The sequence below is a fragment of the Euprymna scolopes genome, chromosome 46 (assembly GCF_053919585.1).
Source record: "Euprymna scolopes isolate OS-2025 chromosome 46, ASM5391958v1, whole genome shotgun sequence".
Lineage (NCBI taxonomy): Eukaryota > Metazoa > Mollusca > Cephalopoda > Sepiida > Sepiolidae > Euprymna > Euprymna scolopes.
This window is the reverse complement of record NC_136527.1, coordinates 5,296,142-5,314,099: the sequence shown is the minus strand read 5'-3', so window position 1 is coordinate 5,314,099 and position 17,958 is coordinate 5,296,142. Positions and strand designations below refer to the sequence as shown.

The window sequence follows — 17,958 nt, the reverse complement described above, 5'->3', positions numbered from 1 at the left end:
AGAGGGATGCAATATCTCGTTGATGGGACAGAGGCTGAAGCCTAGATGACAGTTCAGGACCTATTAGGTTGGCGACTCTCTTTTGAACCCTGTCCAGGAGCGAGAGACAAGCAGCAGATGCACCAGCCCAGATGTGACAACAGTACTCCATACATGGGCGAATGGTGGCCTTATAGAGCTATAGGATACTGTCAGGCGTAAGTAGTTTTCTAGCACGATAGAGGGAGCCAACCTTCTTGCAGCAGCCTTGGCAATGCTCTCAATGTATCTATTCCAGTTCATATTCCCTGTAAACGTTAGGCGGAGGAGTTTAAAAGAAGTACTTTCAGGCAATGTGTTCTTGGCCATTGCTATTGGTGGTAAAGGTTTCTTGTAGTTATTGAAGGAAACAAGCTTAGTCTTAGCAGCATTGAATGTGACCAACCATTTTGTCCCCATTCCATTATGGATTGGAGGTCATCCTCTAGTGTTTCTGCCATTTCCTTGGATATGTGTTCATTTGTTTTCCTCTCATATCTGTTATAGAGAGTGGTGTCATCGGCAAATATACCCATCTCCGAAACAATTTTATCAGGGAGGTCATTTATGAATATCAGGAATAATAGAGGTCCAAGGATAGACCCCTGAGGTACTCCCGCATGTGTCATATTGTTTAGATGTACGACCATCGAGGACAACTTTTTCTATTCTATTTTTTATGTTCATCCCTTACAAAGTATATCGTCACATTAGCAATACACATGAAAAAATTGAAATAGCTTGAAATATTTCAATATTGGTATGCATAGAAAGAGCTTGATGAGCTAAGAAAGAATCTTTTTAAATTTTTAAAATCTGATTAAAATTAAGGAAGTTATGGCTATTTTTGTGCCTCACACGTTTGGATATTTTTCCCTCTTTAAGACCATATGCGTTTCATCACATTTTTTACACTACTTTTTCAGTAAAAATGTCATATCTTTGTTAAAACACAAGACTAAGAAATGAAATTTACCATATAAGTGTATTTTTGTACAAGGAATCAGAATATGCAACTGAAAATCTCCCAAAGTTTATGGTTTCCAAATAATCTGCAGTAAATGTGCATAAATATGCAGCAATTCCTTAAAAATGCCATGTATCCATAAACAGAAAAGAAGTTGGAGAACTCAAAGTTGAATTGTAATGTGCTTTATGTACAAAAAACTTAAATCTAAACATAAGACCATTTAAAAATGAATATATTGCAATCTTTCTTTGGTATTATTGTAGATTAACACCTTCTGTTTAACCCCACCCAACCCCTTCTGACCACCCCTCCAAAATGTGATTCTACCTTTTTAGGAAATTATGTATAAAATGCCATGAAAAACTTTAATGAAAGATAAACAAATTATTTTAGAATTGAATGTAAAATAATTTCCTATTACAGATCATTCTAGCATTTTAGGGCAGGTAACTGTTTTTTTTTTTCTATGGGAAAATATGCATGCTTTTTTTTTTTTTTAAGATGATTATGTGTAGTTTTAAGAGGGTTTCTATGCAATGAGAATATGTGGAGGGTTGCCATTCGGACTTTGAATTAATTGTAGGGCTAAGGAAAATTATGTGTGAACATACTGAAAACTTGACAGAGACAAAGCTAACAAAAACAATATTAGAGGGGGGAGCGGTTAATTTCACAAAAATTTAATGTAAAATAATTCACCATTTCCTGGCCATTCTAGCATTTTAGGACAGTTAACCAATTTATTTTTATGTGTATTTTTCTTTAAGGAAGGATCTATTTTTTGTTTGTTTGTTTTAGATGCTTGTATGTGGCTTACAGAGGTATTTTGTTGGGAGAGGGGGGCTTGCCACTCGAACTTAGTGTTATTGTTAGGGTTAAAGAGTGTTTTAGGAGGAGACTTGCCACACATAATTTGGATTAGAGGTGAAGTTAAGAGAGCTTTTTTTCAAAGAGAGTGTTCATCACTCATATTTACTGTTAGCGGTTCATAATTATTGGCTTTATATTATATATTTAGTTTTAATTTAATAAGAAACTGCGTTGCGAAATTTCAAAGAAAATTCCATAAATTTGTTGATTTCTATTTTCGAGGTTGAAGGTGTTAATTCCATAGGCCGTTTATACTACGCTGGAGCAGGTTGTAAAAATATCTTTCGCTTAATAAGTAGAAAAAAAAATAACGAAATAAAAAGCTTCCTAATTGTAGTTTGATGTGTTTTCTAACTGCTTTTAAAATTTCAAGAATATTGATATAGATTTTGAGGGTTTGTATTACTATACACATAGATTCGAAAAAGTTGTCAAAAAAAACAAATATATAACAAATAAATGTTATCAAAAGCAAGTTACTTTTCTACCTAACTGGATAATTTTTTAGTGTTTTTATTTAATGTAACATGTTTATTCAGCTTGAAAACAGTGTTTACTGATGTTTTGGAAAATTTAAAATGGCGCCCGACTCTCTTGAAACGGTAAGTTTGGGGAAAAGAGTTAAAAATAAAAAAAGTAGACAAAATACTGCTAGAAACTCGCTCAATATATGTTACCGTGACATAGGCCGACATATATTCGGTGAGTTTTTAACAGTATTTTGTATAGTTTTTTTTTTAATTTTTAACTCCTTTTCTCAAACTTACCGTGTCAAAGAGAGTTGGGCCGGGCGCCATTTTTAATTTTCCAATACATCGGTAAACACTGTACGTTTTTCGAGCTGAATAAACATGTTACATTAAATAAAAACACTAGAAAATTATCCAGTTAGGTAGAAAAGTAACTTATCTTGCCTTTGATAACATTTATTTGTTGTATATTTGTTTTTTGACAACTTTTTCGAATCTATGTATAAATGAGATTTTGATACTTATTTTGGTTTTGAAAAAAAAACATTTGTGGCTGTTCGCAGTAAAACATTGTTCAAAACTAATTTAAAGAATAAAAGTGCATGCAAGCTATATATCTACAAAAGTTTATTTTGTTTTTTTTAACCATGTTTTTAAATTTGACGAAAAATGTGAGAAATTGCAACAGATTCATAATGCCGAATTGGTTGGGATTGTTGTTATTATACATTCTGAAAACCGAATAGTTCTAAACTAATGTTATTCTGATAACAAAATAGCTCTAATTAAACATAAGAACATTTATATTCATATTTTCATGTTTTTCTTAATTCGTTCTTGAATAAAAATTAAAGAACACATGTTTGTTTATATACTGTGCTATCGCTGATTCTACAGGCTGGAGCTGCTGCTGCTTCTAGTAATACTAACTTCATTTGACCAAATTCGAGAAATAGAAACAATTTTTTTTTCGGGTAGGTCCTTTTAAATTATCAATTACCGCGGTCCTACTCAACATAAAATAATACTTTTAATTGATAAAGATAGTAAAAAGATTGATTTACTTACTACTGGGTGTCCGAAGAATTTTTTTTTCAAAATGTTCAATACTCGTCATATTAAAGTCTTATTTTTAACACGACAAAAAAAGAAATGGTCAAAAATATTTCGGACACTTGACAGTATTAAGATTAACACCTCTTCTGATTGGTTCCCAAATTTCATGACGAAATTCTTCATACAATCACGGTACGGGCCTTTAGAAAACAGGGAGGGTCATTATAAAACCTTACCGAAAACGCCATTTTATGACGTTCACATTTTTATCACTTTATTTGCTTAAAACTCTTAAAATATATAATGTACATTCATATTTATTAATTCATTTGAAAGTATATTCATTTCCGAACAAAACAGTAGTAATTTGAAGACTTGAAGTGCTTTGGTTTGAAAAATATGGCTATTTTAGTAGAACTACCTTGAAATCTGTGATTATCCAAAGCGTTTTTTCGTTCGTGTGTATTACTAGTCACTTGGACATAAGGGCCTACTATTTGGGCCCATGGGAGGAGATTAATTGGGCGATAATTGAGAGGGTCTGTTCTTTCACCAGAATTCTTGTACACTGGTACTACAGGGGCCATCTTCCAGCTATTAGGGAAGCAAGATTCAGCAAGGCATTTATTGTAGAGCTTGGAAAGTATGGGAGTTAGCTCGGCTGAACATTTCTTAATTAGTATAACAGGGATGAGATCAGGCCCACACGCCTTTGAGGTGTTTAAGTTTTTTATGATATCGTGGCCATGAGGAGGGGTGATTTCTACATCAATCTGCATAGGGAAATTTGAGAGGAAGTTGTTTATTGGCTCTAAGGTGGAGTTGGAGGCGAATCGCCGGGCAAGCAGTTCCACCTTTTCCGTTGGTGGTTGCTCAGTGGGGGAATTACTGATTGCCCTTTATTCACTACAGTAGTCTACATTTTACCTGATCTCATCCCGGCTGTGCTATTAAAAAAGTGCTCCACCAAAGTAGCTCCGGTTCTCTCCAAACTTTACAACAAATGCTTTAACGAATCTTGCTTTCCTGCCTGCTGGAAAACTGCTTTTGTGGTACCAGTTTTCAAGAATTCTGGCGAAAGAACTGACCCAGCAAATTACCGCCCCATTAGCCTCCTCCCAGTTTTCCGCCAAAATATTTGAGTCCATAATTAACTAAGCTCTAGTCCATCACCTTACAGATGCTAAACTTCTGACCACCCAACAATATGGATTTAGGCAAGCCCGTTCCACAGCAGACATCCTAACTGTAATCTGTGAGCATATATACCATTCACTTGACAAAGCAGAGGAGGGTAGAGCAGTAGCTCTAAATATATCTAAGGCTTTTGACAGGGTATGGTATGAAGGTCTTCTCAGGAAAATCAGATCATATGGTATCACTGGAAGATCACTGGAAGAATACTTAACATAATTAAATCCTTCTTAGATAAGAGAAAAATCCAGGTTGTCCTCTATGGTCATACATCTAAACAATATTATATAAATGCAGGAGTGCCTCAGGGGTCTATCCTTGGACCTCTATTATTCTTAATAAATTGTCTCTGATATGGGTATATATACTGATGACATCACACTCTATAACAGACATGACAGTAAAACACATGAACACATATCTAAAGAAATGGAAGAAACACTAGAGGACGCCTTCCAATCAGTAGTGGAATGGGGATAAAAATGGATGGTCACATTCAATGCTGCCAAAACTAAACTCGTTTCCTTCAATAACTACAAGAAACCTTCTCTACCACCAATAGCAATGGCCAAAGACTCTTTATCTGAAAGCACATCTTTTAAACTCCTCGGCCTAACGTTCACAGGAAACATGGATGGTCACATTGAATGCTGCCAAGGTTAAACTTTTTTCCTTCAATAACTACATCAGCCAGTTCCCGCCGGACGGACTTAGTCATTTTATTTTATTTTTATTTTATACATGGTGCAGAACTCGAATTTTTACAAATGTTAAGGCCTAAAACTATACCGTTTGTTCATAACCCTTATCCCTGAGTGGCCATTGGGCCTTGATAAGTGGTGAACTCCATGTAAAAAAAAAAATTTCACCATGATTTTTTTTAATACCTCGGTTACTGTGCACTCACCATGGGACCATGAATACTTCACTTGTTTTCTGTTTTTCTTTTCCTTCTCTTCCTCTGCCCTGACATCAGGTCATTTGCATATATGTCATAAGGTTGCTGCTGTCACAATATCTATATATCTATATACGTCAAGGGGACACAAGTGCAATGAGTTCATCAGAGCATATTCCATTAAAATACTGGGATGCAACAAATTAGATTCCATTTTACATTTGATCAAAATTATCTTAATACGATAGCGTGGGTTATTTCCTGTGTCAAGCTTACACCACATTATCAAGGCCAAGAGGCCACTCAAGGATAAGGGTTAAAGAGTGTACAGTAGAAATTAGACAATATAGTAATCATTAGTAATGAAAATTTGGTAAATTTGATAACTTATATGGAACGGCTCATCAAGAACTTATTTACGTTAGACTTAAAGACAACCATATTGTAGTCAGCCGGAAAGCAGGAAAACGGAAGACAATTCCACAGGCGTGCAGCTCTAAGAAAGAAGCTTTGTTCATGGAATCTACGTCTAGGTTTAGGCACAGATAAAGAGTGGGGGGAATTATTGATAGTGTTTACAGCTAGACGAGTGTTTCTTGTGAAAGTTTGGCGAGGGGAGACCATAGACTGAAGCTCAGTCGAACACTTTCCGCAACATCTCTTCTGTGAGATAGAGGTTACAAGGAAGAGAAAAGGACATCTCCTACGAGGCTACGAAGTCTATTTTGAACTCTATCAAGGCAGGACAAGTCCTTTCTAGCAGCTCCTGCCCAGATTATGTTTGTAGCTAACCACAATTTAAATCTATAAACATATCACGTAACTATTTATATAATTAATTTATCAAGGCATCCGGAGTCATTTAATTGTTATGTACTTCCATTTCTTGTCATAAATAATTTTACCAAGAATTCTTCATAAGTTTTGGTTTCAATTATGGCTGAAGGAACTCAAGTTTTTATTTATAATATACTAGCGAGGGGTGTTTGGAGGTGTGGAGGGGGGGGTTATAAAAAAAGTAAGTATTAGGATCAAACCCGAACCCTTGAGGCAAAGTTGTAAATTAAAGTGTGAAAAAAAAAAAAGGTGCGACGTTAACCATTGACCCACCGCGAGATGCTTACGGAAACACGTGCTCGTTTTAATGAGTTAATGAGGTCAAGTTTCATTTACTGCTGAACGCTTTTTTTTTCCCTTCCCCCAAGATGTTATAGGAAAAAGACTAACCCACATGCGGCGAGCGACAAATATTGAATATTTATCTTCCCGAAATCGAGCAAATTAAATAGACAGGTGAGCTTCGTTGTTAACTGTGAGATATTGTGATGTATATGTGATATAAAAAGTTTTAAAAAGTTGTGAAGCGAGCGACCGCTTTTCTGAAAGAAGCCTTTTGTAGACATACAGAAAAAGTGAACACACATACATACATTTTCACTTTTATATTTATAGAAGATATATATATATATATATATATATATATATATATATATATATATAGTCATCCACATACAGTACTGTTTCACGGTATGTATATATATATATATAGAGAGAGAGAGAGAGTCATCCAACTACAGTACTGTTTCACGGCTCATCAGTGTGGCTAGAGAGGCAACTGCCTCAAGTCAGGATCGAAACCCGACTGCCCTTCGGTTTTGATTCAAACTAATGTACAAAGTCATATGGATATATTTTTTATTTTTGAAATTGTAACCAAGATAAATCATTTATTTTATTTTTTTAATTGATTTTAGATTAAACAAAATGGTTGATTTTAGATTAAACAAAATGGTTGATTTTAGATTAAACAAAATGGTTGATTTTAGATTAAACAAAATGGTTGATTTTAGATTAAACAAAATGATTGATTTTAGAAAGGAAATGGAATCATATCGTCTTTTCTATTTTATCATTCCACCCTGCGCAGTAGTTATATCAAAAGAAAAAAAAATTGTAACACTGTGAAGCATCTGATGTTGAACATTAGAAAAATGCGGCACGAGGAATTGAACCTGGCTCGTGGGTTTTAGAATTACTGATACTTAATTCATAAAATGAGAGAACTTTAAATAACATTTTTTTTTAACTAAGAGATAAACAGAAAAAAAAAAGGTCGAAATTTAAAAAAAAACCCTCATCATTAAAAATAGGATGGAGGAAACAATAAAGTAAAGTTGAACGGGTCGACATTTGATATGTACGAATATGGTATCGGATGTCAGGCGACACCGATAATTGATCGATTCAAACACTTGATACGTATGAATTGAAAATCAATCTCTGACCAATGCTGGCAAATATTATAATATAAACACGACCAGTTGCGGAATCGTGTGATATTCCCTTTTCTGTTTGCTGAGGCCTAACGTTCACAGGAAACATGAGTTGGAACAATTACATTAAGAGCATTGCCAGGACCGCTGCGAAAAAGGTAGGTTCTCTCTACCATGCTAGAAAACTACTAACACCCAAAAGTATCCTGTACCTCTATAAGGCCACCATTCGCCCATGTATGTAGTATTGTTGTCATATTTGAGCTGGTGCATCTGCTACTAGTCTCTCACTCCTAGACAAGGTTCAAAAGAGTCGCCAACCTGATAGGTCCTGAACTGTCATCTAAGCTTTAGCCTCTGTCCCATCGACGAAACGTTGCATCCCTCTGCCTGTTCTACAAGTATTTTAATGGTGAATGCTCTGATGAACTGCAAGCACTTGTATCCCTTCAACGTAAATACCCGACAAACCTGACAAGCAGCTAAATCCCACCCCTTCACAGTAGAGATCTCTAGATGTAAGAGAGTTTTCTACTCCAGTAGTTTCTTCCCCAGAACCGCTAGACTTTGAAATTCTCTTCCGGGTCCCTGCTTCCCCAACTGTACTGACATGCAGAAGTTTAAGTGTAACATAAACCGACATCTTGTTGCCCAACTCCCCACATAGTACCCCTGTAGCTTATGTCCCTGATAGTAGCCCCCTACATCAAAGTGGCAATGTGCCTTGTTTGGGGTGAAAATGTAATTTTAAAAAAAAAATTAATTAAAAAAAGAAAAAAAAACGTCGAGCCGACAGACCGCCAGCCGCAAGAAGACTGACGTCACGTAAAGCAGTAGAGAAGTTTCTAGATGAGAGGCCGATAGACCGCCGGCCGCAAGATGACTGACTTCACGTAAAGCAGTAGAGAAGTTTCTAGATGAGAGGCCGAACGTGTCGAATCTAATATCCTGCCCCGACCACAATATGAACTTAGAAAATTAGGCGTTCGCAGTGTTCGACACTCAACTGTTATACAAGTAATTAGGATTTTATTTTGCTTTTCTGATACATTTAGACTTTTTACTTTTTTTTTTTACATTTATCAAGGCCCGGATGCCACTCGGGGTTAAGGGTTATTGCGTGTACAGTAATCAATGGGATAGTATCGTAGTAATCGTTAGTATTGGAGATTTGATAAAGTGTTTTACTTAAGGTGGCGGTTCATCAGGAATTTGTTGACGTTGGACTTGAAGACATCCAAGTTGTAGTAAGGTGGGAAACAGGCAGACGGAACAGAGTTCCACAGGCGTGCAGTTCTAAGAAAGAAGCTTTGTTCATGGAATCTACATTTTGATTTAGACACAGATAAAGAGTGAGGAAAATTATTGACAGTAGTTTCAGCTAGACGGGTGTTTTTCGCGAAAGATTGGCGAGGAGGAGGCAGAGATTGGAGCTCAGATGAGCACTTGCCATGGAAATAACGATAAAACAAAAACAGACTCGCAACGTCTCTTCTGTGGGTGAGAGGTTGCATGGAAGAGAAAGGGCATCCCCCACTAAGCCACGAAGTTTATTTTGTTCTCTGTCAAGGCAGGATAGGCTGTTTTTAGCAGCTTCTGCCCAGATATGGCAGCAGTATTCCATCCTTGGGAATAATATATATAGATAGAGAATTGCATCAGAAGTGAGATATCTTCTGGAGCATTAGAAGGATCCTAACATTTTTCCAGCGACCTTGGCAACAGACTTTAGATCAAACGAATTGATTGAAATATCAATAAAATATGTACACGACAAATAAGAAACTGCAATTTTTAGCTGATTTAAAATTCTCGTCCACAGAATTTTTTTTTATGAATACTCAATTTGTTTTTTTTTTTTTTTTTTTATTTCAGATTCAAAATGGAGCAACACATTCTAACGAACCATCCCCCACTAAAAGCAAATCTTCTCATATTACGCCACGAATCGCTCATAAATGTGACGGACAACCCACATCCTGCTCAAATCGACCAACTTGTGAGGGATCCGCCTTTGATTCCCGCACCGTGGATGAAAGAGAGAACTCTAGCCGTGAACCCGTCAGAGCAGTTGACTTACGCCTGCTCTGACTGTCCGTTTCAGATAGATTGCCTAAAAATTTTCAGTCAGCACCTCGCCTATCACTGGAATGAGGAAACAATTTTCTCTACGGAACGATCTTACAATGACTGCGGCGGACATCTGGACACTTTCGGTGCAAAGAAAATTGTAGACTTTGCTGTTCGTGTTACGCTGTCTGATATTTTCTCATATTATTCCGACAATGTGTTCAGCTTTTATTCCTGAGATTTTTGTTTTTTGCGTCTCTCGACTCAGCGTTGTCTATTTATAAATGTCTCGACTCAGCGTTGTCTGGGGGTTTTAACATTTAAAAAAAAAATAAAAAAATTTTTTTATTGGTTCTTATTTAGAATTCAACTTTAAAAAACAAAAAAAAACATAAAATACAGAAAAATCTTTATGGGATATATACCCGTCATGGAACGAAAATATTATATTCCAAAAATCACATAAATTGATCAAATTCTTTTTTTTTTATATTAAGAAAATCAAATTTTATTGTTTTGCAGCCATTGTTTATAAATAAGGGGGAGACAACTCAATTCGAGCTACTGAGATGATTTTATATATACATATATATATATATAATTTTATATATATATATATATATATATATATAAAAATACTTGATCAATTTACTTGATTTTTGGAATATAACATCTTTGTACTGTGGCACATACTTTTTTTTATGTGAATTTCTTTTTTTTCTTATTGAGAGTTTGGAATCAAAATGTTTTCCAAATTCCTTTCAAAATGTCCAAGAATCATGAAATAATTCATTATTTTTGTCAACTTTTAAACAAAGATTAAAAATGGCTGACTTTTATTTACAAATAAGCCGAAATGCATTCTGGGGATTCAATTTCGTAAGATTTCATTGTACTTTACGCTATTGAATTTTAATTTAAAAAAAAAAAAAACAATGTTCTATTTGCGTCTTTCAAAATTGTTTGTATTTTTAATTTTTTTTTTTTTTTTTTTTTTTTGAATTTTTTTTTTTTTTTTTCAGGCGAGAAATTATTTTATTTACATTATTGATACTCAGACCTGTGTTTTTTCATTTTTTTAAAATCTTTTAGCCGGCAGGATTTAATATTATTATCCAACGTTATCAGTTTTTAAAAGGGGTTTAAAAGTTGGGAAAAAATCTATTAGAGTACAAGACTTTCTTACATCTAGGGATTTTAACCGTGTAGGGATGGGATTCACGTCAAGGGAATACAAGGGCTTATAGTTCGTCAGAGCATCGACCATTAAAATACTTGTAAAACAGGCAGAAGGATGCAACATTTCGTCGATGGGACAGAGGTTGAAGTTTAGATGACAGTTCAGGACCTATTAGGTTGGCTACTCTCTTTTGGACCCTGTCCAGGAGCGGGAGACTAGTAGCCGATGCGCTCAAGATCAGAGAAAAAATCAGAGAGAGCTTTGTCATTTACGGCCTTTGATGTGTTGCCATAGATGGTCGTGTCATCAGCATAGATGTCAACGAATGATTAAAGTATGTGTTTTGGGAGATCGTTGATGTAGATCAGGACTTTTTTTTTTTATTACATTTTCACCCCAAACAAGGCACATTGCCACTTTGATGTAGGGGGCTGCTATTAGGGACACAGGCTACAGGGGTACTAGATGGGGAGTTGGGCAGCAAGATGTCGGTTCATGTTACACTTGAACTTCTGCATGTCAGTACAGTTGGGGAAGCAGGAACTTGGCAGGGAGTTCCAAAATCTAGCGGTTCTGGGACAGAGGTTGAAGTTTAGATGACAGTTCAGGACCTATTAGGTTGGCTACTCTCTTTTGGACCCTGTCCAGGAGCGGGAGACTAGAATTTGAAACTGACATGTAAATATAAATATTCATATATATATATATATATATATATATATATGTGTGTGTGTGTCTGTCTGTGTGTCTGTCGGTGTACATTTCCCTGCATAATAACTCTGTCAATTTTAAGTCTACAGACTCGAAATTTGATATACAGGGTACTGAGATTTGGGAAAATCTTTGTAATCTGTTTTCAGCCAGAAATTTGGCTGTTAAGGGGGTCGAAGTTCAACGATTTGACCTTTGAGAACTCTACCAAACTCCTCCGCCAATTTTGGGTCTAAACACTTGGAATTTTAGATATAGGTTCCTTTAGGGTTCTTTTAAAGTCTGTGTGTTCTTATTTATATGTTCTTATTTATATGGGTGTGTGTGTGTTCTATCCTTACACTGTTTCTTTCCTTGAAGGGTCTCGACGTGTATGTGCAAATATATGATGTGTACGTACCTGCTTGCCTTGTCCAGCGGATGATACCTTCTTATCGCTAGCTCCATCTCATGGGGAGTGATACTTACTGCTGCAGATGGATTGATAACACGAGACGGATTTGAAGCTTCAATTTGTTTTATTAAAAAAGGCAAGCCTATGTCTCGAACCCATGGTTGTCGGAAGAGAGTCCCTAATGTCACATCTGCTTCATCTGCAGTCCAAAACCAACTCTAGCCCACGTGGTCGCCAACCGGAAACCTACGACCACAATTCCCATTACCTCTAATTTCCGGTGCATCGTCACCTTTAATTTCCGGTACATCTAACTAGGTTGACAAAAGGTGACTTGAGTTTGACGGATGTCAAATTTAACCTTCTGTGTGACCCCACTAAACTCGCTGATGGAAATCGAAAATATATCTACAAATTACCTAGATAGCATTTAAGCTGGGATTCCCAATACTACAATAGGGGTCAAAGTTTTAAAAAATTTGACCTCTGCGGTCTCTACCAAATTACTCGGAAAATTTCTGGTCTAAGCATTTGAAATTTTACATAAAGGGTATTCAGATATGGCAAGCTTTTTAATCGGTTTGGGTCGAAAATTTTTAGTTACCAATATATAAATGTATGTATGTATGTTTGCATGTCTGCCTTAAACTTTCGACAGAGGCGACGTATTTGTACAAGAACAATATTGTTTTGAAGTTCGACCTTTCAGACGACAAATATCAAAAAATTGGCTAAAATCATTAATATCTTCACCTTCAACTGGGCACTTTTCTACAGAGGGGGGGGGGTCGCTTTTTTTCGCCAATATTTTTGAAAGTCATCCCCTCTTTTCGATTGTCTAGCCTTAATTTAAACCTACGTCACTTCTGGTTTGGCACCGGTCATAACAGCAAACTCCTCCGCGAATTTTGGGTCTAAACACTTGAAATTTTAGATATAGTTTCCTTGGACATGGATCTAACTTAATAACTTGATTTGAGCCCAAAACAATAAATGTTAAGGGGTCATAATAGAGGTCACAGTTTTAAAAAAATATTGACCTGTGCGGTCTCTACCAAATTACTCAGACAATTTCTGATGTAAACATTTTACATAAAGGGTATTCAGCGATAGGGCAAGCTTTTTCATCGGTTTGGGTCGAAAATTTGAGATACCAATATATAAATGTATGTTTGCATGCTTGCCTAAAACCTTCGACAGAGGCAACGAATTTTCACAAGCTCAGTATCGTTTTGAAGACGACAAATACCAAAAAATTGGCTAAAAAATTCATTTCTTCACCCTCGACTGGGCATTTTTCTACAGGAAGGGGGTCGCTTTTTCTCAACGATATTTTCGAAAGTCATTCCCCTCTTTTTGATTGTCTAGCCTTAATTTAAACGTACGTCACTTACGGTTTGGTCATAACAGCAAAGACGTCACGTTTTTTTTCCTCCGTTCTTTTCTTCCTTGGCAGTACGGGTTCGAGCCTGCCTTCCTACTACCACTTTTTTTTATTTTTTTGCTCAACACACACCTCCAAACACCCGGGCAACACCAGGCACCCATGCTAGAATATATATATATATATATATATATATATATAACAAAAGTCTATATTCCAAATTTCATGGTCCTGTATATGACCTAAAACTATATCCAGTGGTAAGGGCCCCAGCTTGCGGGCCTTAGTGAGTGTGGAGCCACCCTTTAATTGCCATTGCTCCCAGGTCCATTCTGACCCGGAGTGGTAGTACCTGTTAGAGTCCCAACTATGGGTTAAATAGAATCCGACTAAAAAAAGAAATATACTCCATTAAAAAATCGTTCCTCAAAATCTCTAGATTCGGCATTAAATAACCTGAAAACTGTTGATATGCCGTAAAACAAAAACAACCAACCAACCAAATTTCATGATGTTGACCATCTTACAATTTATTCTTTTCATTACGTTGACATTCAAAATTCTTGACAGCACCTGTTCCTTAGCACAAAATCAATCAATTATTATATCAATCAATGAATCTATTCTGCCCTTAACTGCTCCAGAAGAAATAGCGACTATCAATGCATTAAAGTAAATTTCTTCTGACGAGTTAAGGGCAGAATAGATTCATTTAATGAATGATTTTGCGCTACAAAACAGGTGCTGTTACGAATTGCGGATGTCAACGTACTTAAAGGAATGAATTGTAAGATGGTCAACGTCATGAAATTTGGAAGAATAGACTTTTTTCATTTATTTGTTACTAGCAGTTCCGCCCGGCTTTGCTCAGGCCTTATGTACTGTTAATAACTTTACGTGCATAAGTATATATTAAAAAGTGTGAATATGTACGGTAATGCCTTTCTATATAATAGGATTCCTTAATTACCATAGAGAAAAGTTGGTGGAGACAGCAGACGTAAAATCTTTTTTTAACTTTGACCCCAATTTTGACACCTTAGTATTTATTATTTTGGGCTCAAATCAAATTAAAAAGTTTGATCTATGTGCAAGTAACTTACATCTAAAATTTCAAATGTTTAGACCCAAAATTGGCGGAGTAGTTTGGTAGAGTTCTTAAAGGTCAAGTCGTTGAACTTTGACCCCTTAACAGCCAAATTTCTGGCCGAAAACCGATTAAAAAGATTTTTTGCTCAACACACACCTCCAAACACCCGGGCAACACCAGGCACCCATGCTAGAATATATATATATATATATATATATATATATATAACAAAAGTCTATATTCCAAATTTCATGGTCCTGTATATGACCTAAAACTATATCCAGTGGTAACGCCCCAGCTTGCGGGCCTTGGGGAGTGTGGAGCCACCCTTTAATTGCCATTGCTCCCAGGTCCATTCTGACCCGGAGTGGTAGTACCTGTTAGAGTCCCAACTATGGGTTAAATAAGAATCCGACTAAAAAAAGAAATATACTCCATTAAAAAATCGTTCCTCAAAATCTCTAGATTCGGCATTAAATAACCTGAAAACTGTTGATATGCCGTAAAACAAAAACAACCAACCAACCAAATTTCATGATGTTGACCATCTTACAATTTATTCTTTTCATTACGTTGACATTCAAAATGCTTGACAGCACCTGGTCCTTAGGTTCAAGCCTGCCTTCCTACTACCACTTTTTTTTTTGCTCAACACACACATTTCCAACCAAACACCCAGACAAATGTTAGTATGTTAAAAAACAAAACCAATAATTGATTAACAGTTGATAAATATGGCTAAAGATATCAGGCACCCATGCTAGAATATATATATATATATATATATATATATAACAAAAGTCTATATTCCAAATTATGGCTAAAGATATCAAAATAAGACTGAAAGAAATGTATTTAGTACTAGACCAAAGGTGCAAATTATCGTATGGTACTTGTGCTTTCCTGTTAAATATCGAAAAAGGTTATATTGTACGTATCCGTTTTGGACTGAAGATCTCTGAAAAAAAAAATTTAATTTAATTTGATCGAGTAGGTTTTTTTTTTTTTTACAGCAGAAAAACACGTTTTTATAAGAGCACGTTAAAGTCAGCCATTATGGAATTTGTTGAACACGCTATGGGAAGATAACTCAGTTTAAAACGCCGACATAGGTAGGTGACTTGTTTGTAGTAGACAGTTCCACAGAACAAAATATTCTTACCGTGTCGAAACCCGGGAAAGAACATGTGAAATTGCTCCAGAAAATGTTTAATATTTATGAAGCAATTCTGGTTTCTGATTGGTTTGTAGCAGAATGTGAATTATTTGATTCGTCAGTTCTTAGCAGCATCGTTTATAAATAGAATCGTCCGACTGTGTGGGATCATACCCCATTATATCTCCAAAATATTGCAACACTCCCCTCCCATCTTTAATTCTAGCTTTTCTTCCTAAAAATCGAACCTTTTGCTCGGTATCATAACAAATTGTTTTTTCGCTGTAAAAAAAAAAAATTTACTTAGTGAAATTAAGTGAAATTTTTTTTTTTTTCAGAGAACTTTGTTCCATAACGGATATGTACAATATAACCTTTTTTTCAATATTTTCATTTTTTAATCTCTTGATTAAACTGTACCAGTACCCATTTTTTTTTTTTTTTTTTTCAATTGTTGGAGAACTTAAGAAGATCCAACCCCAAAATAGCAAAACTTCTAAGAATTTTTTACGTGGAAACAAAAATATACAATAAATCAGAAATTCTAATAATACAAATTGCAAATTATCTGCACATTTTATTGAATTAACATAAAATTAAAATTCAGCACTTGTACACTATCAGGATTAAATTTTGGAAATCATAATATTGAATTTCATATGAAAACAATAATATCTACGTACTACGTATTTTTAAGATGATAATATCCAAAAATTACGAAAATCGATAAGGTAGAAAATTATTTATTAAAGAAAATAAAAATAGAATTTGATGAAAACGATCGTAAGACACTGGAGAGTTTAAAAGGAAAGCCATTTTCTGTTTCAATTTAAACAAGATGGCAGTAATTTTTCACCTGCTAACACGATTAAAGTTGTTTAATTTGGAAACTACCATTGTAATTTATTAGAATTGACAGAAAAGTCAGTAGAAACCATTGTTTTTTTTATCTGAAAACTCCATGTATCAACGACAAAATTTTGTCCCAATAGTGTACAAGCGCCGAAAATTCTAATAACACAAACTAAACATTATCTGGACATTTATTGAATTAACATAAAGTTTAGAAAATTCAGCACTTCTGCACTATTAGAACGAAATAATGGAAATAATGGCATGGTATTCCTTGTATTTTTAAGATGATTAGATCCAAAAATTACGAAAATCGATAAGCTAGAAAATTATTTATTAAAGAAAATAAAAAATAGAATTTGATGAAAACGATCGTAAGACACGGGAGAGTTCAAAATGGAGGTAATTTTCTGTTTCGATTTAAACAAGATGGCCGCAATTTTTCACCTGGTAACATGATTAAAGTTTTGTTTTTTTTAATAATTCAGTAATATTCAGGTAATTTCGGCTGCATAATTTTAGAGCTACCGTTGTATTAGAATTGACAAAAATAAAAATAGTGGAAACTATTTTTTTTATCTGAAAACTCCATTTATTGACTACAAAATTTCGTCCCAATTCTGTAGAAGCGCCAAAAATTCTAATAACACAAAATAAAACATTAATCATTTGAACATTTATTGAATCAAAATTAAATTTGTAAAATTTCAATAACACAAAATGAAACGTTAATTATTTGAACATTTATTGAATTAAAATAAAATTATAAAAATTCTAATAACACAAAATAAAACATTAATCATTTGAACATTTATTGAATCAAAATTAAATTTGTAAAATTTCAATAACACAAAATGAAACATTAATTATTTGAACATTTATTGAATTAAAATAAAATTATAAAAATTCTAATAACACAAAATAAAACATTAATCATTTGAACATTTATTGAATCAAAATTAAATTTGTAAAATTTCAATAACACAAAATGAAACGTTAATTATTTGAACATTTATTGAATTAAAATAAAATTATAAAAATTCTAATAACACAAAATAAAACATTAATTATTTGAACATTTATTGAATCAAAATTAAATTTGTAAAATTTCAATAACACAAAATGAAACATTAATCATTTGAACATTTATTGAATTAAAATAAAATTATAAAAATTCTAATAACACAAAATAAAACATTAATCATTTGAACATTTATTGAATCAAAATTAAATTTGTAAAATTTCAATAACACAAAATAAAACATTAATCATTTGAACATTTATTGAATTAAAATAAAATTTGTAAAATTTCAATAACACAAAATGAAACATTAATTATTTGAACATTTATTGAATTAAAATAAAATTATAA

General features: G+C 34.3%; 1 protein-coding gene across 2 annotated transcripts in view; it reads left to right on the top strand.

The window, feature by feature from the left end:
* LOC145271112 (uncharacterized) overlaps positions 1 to 17,116 on the top strand; it is a 125,785-nt gene extending 108,669 nt beyond the window's left edge. For both annotated transcript variants that reach the window (XM_080126652.1, XM_080126653.1), the window contains one exon: positions 9,625 to 17,116. In XM_080126652.1, the coding sequence (XP_079982778.1) occupies positions 9,625 to 10,057 (433 nt within the window). In that variant the 3' untranslated portion in view covers positions 10,058 to 17,116. The remainder of the gene's footprint in view (positions 1 to 9,624) is intronic.
* Positions 17,117 to 17,958: the final 842 nt, after the last annotated feature.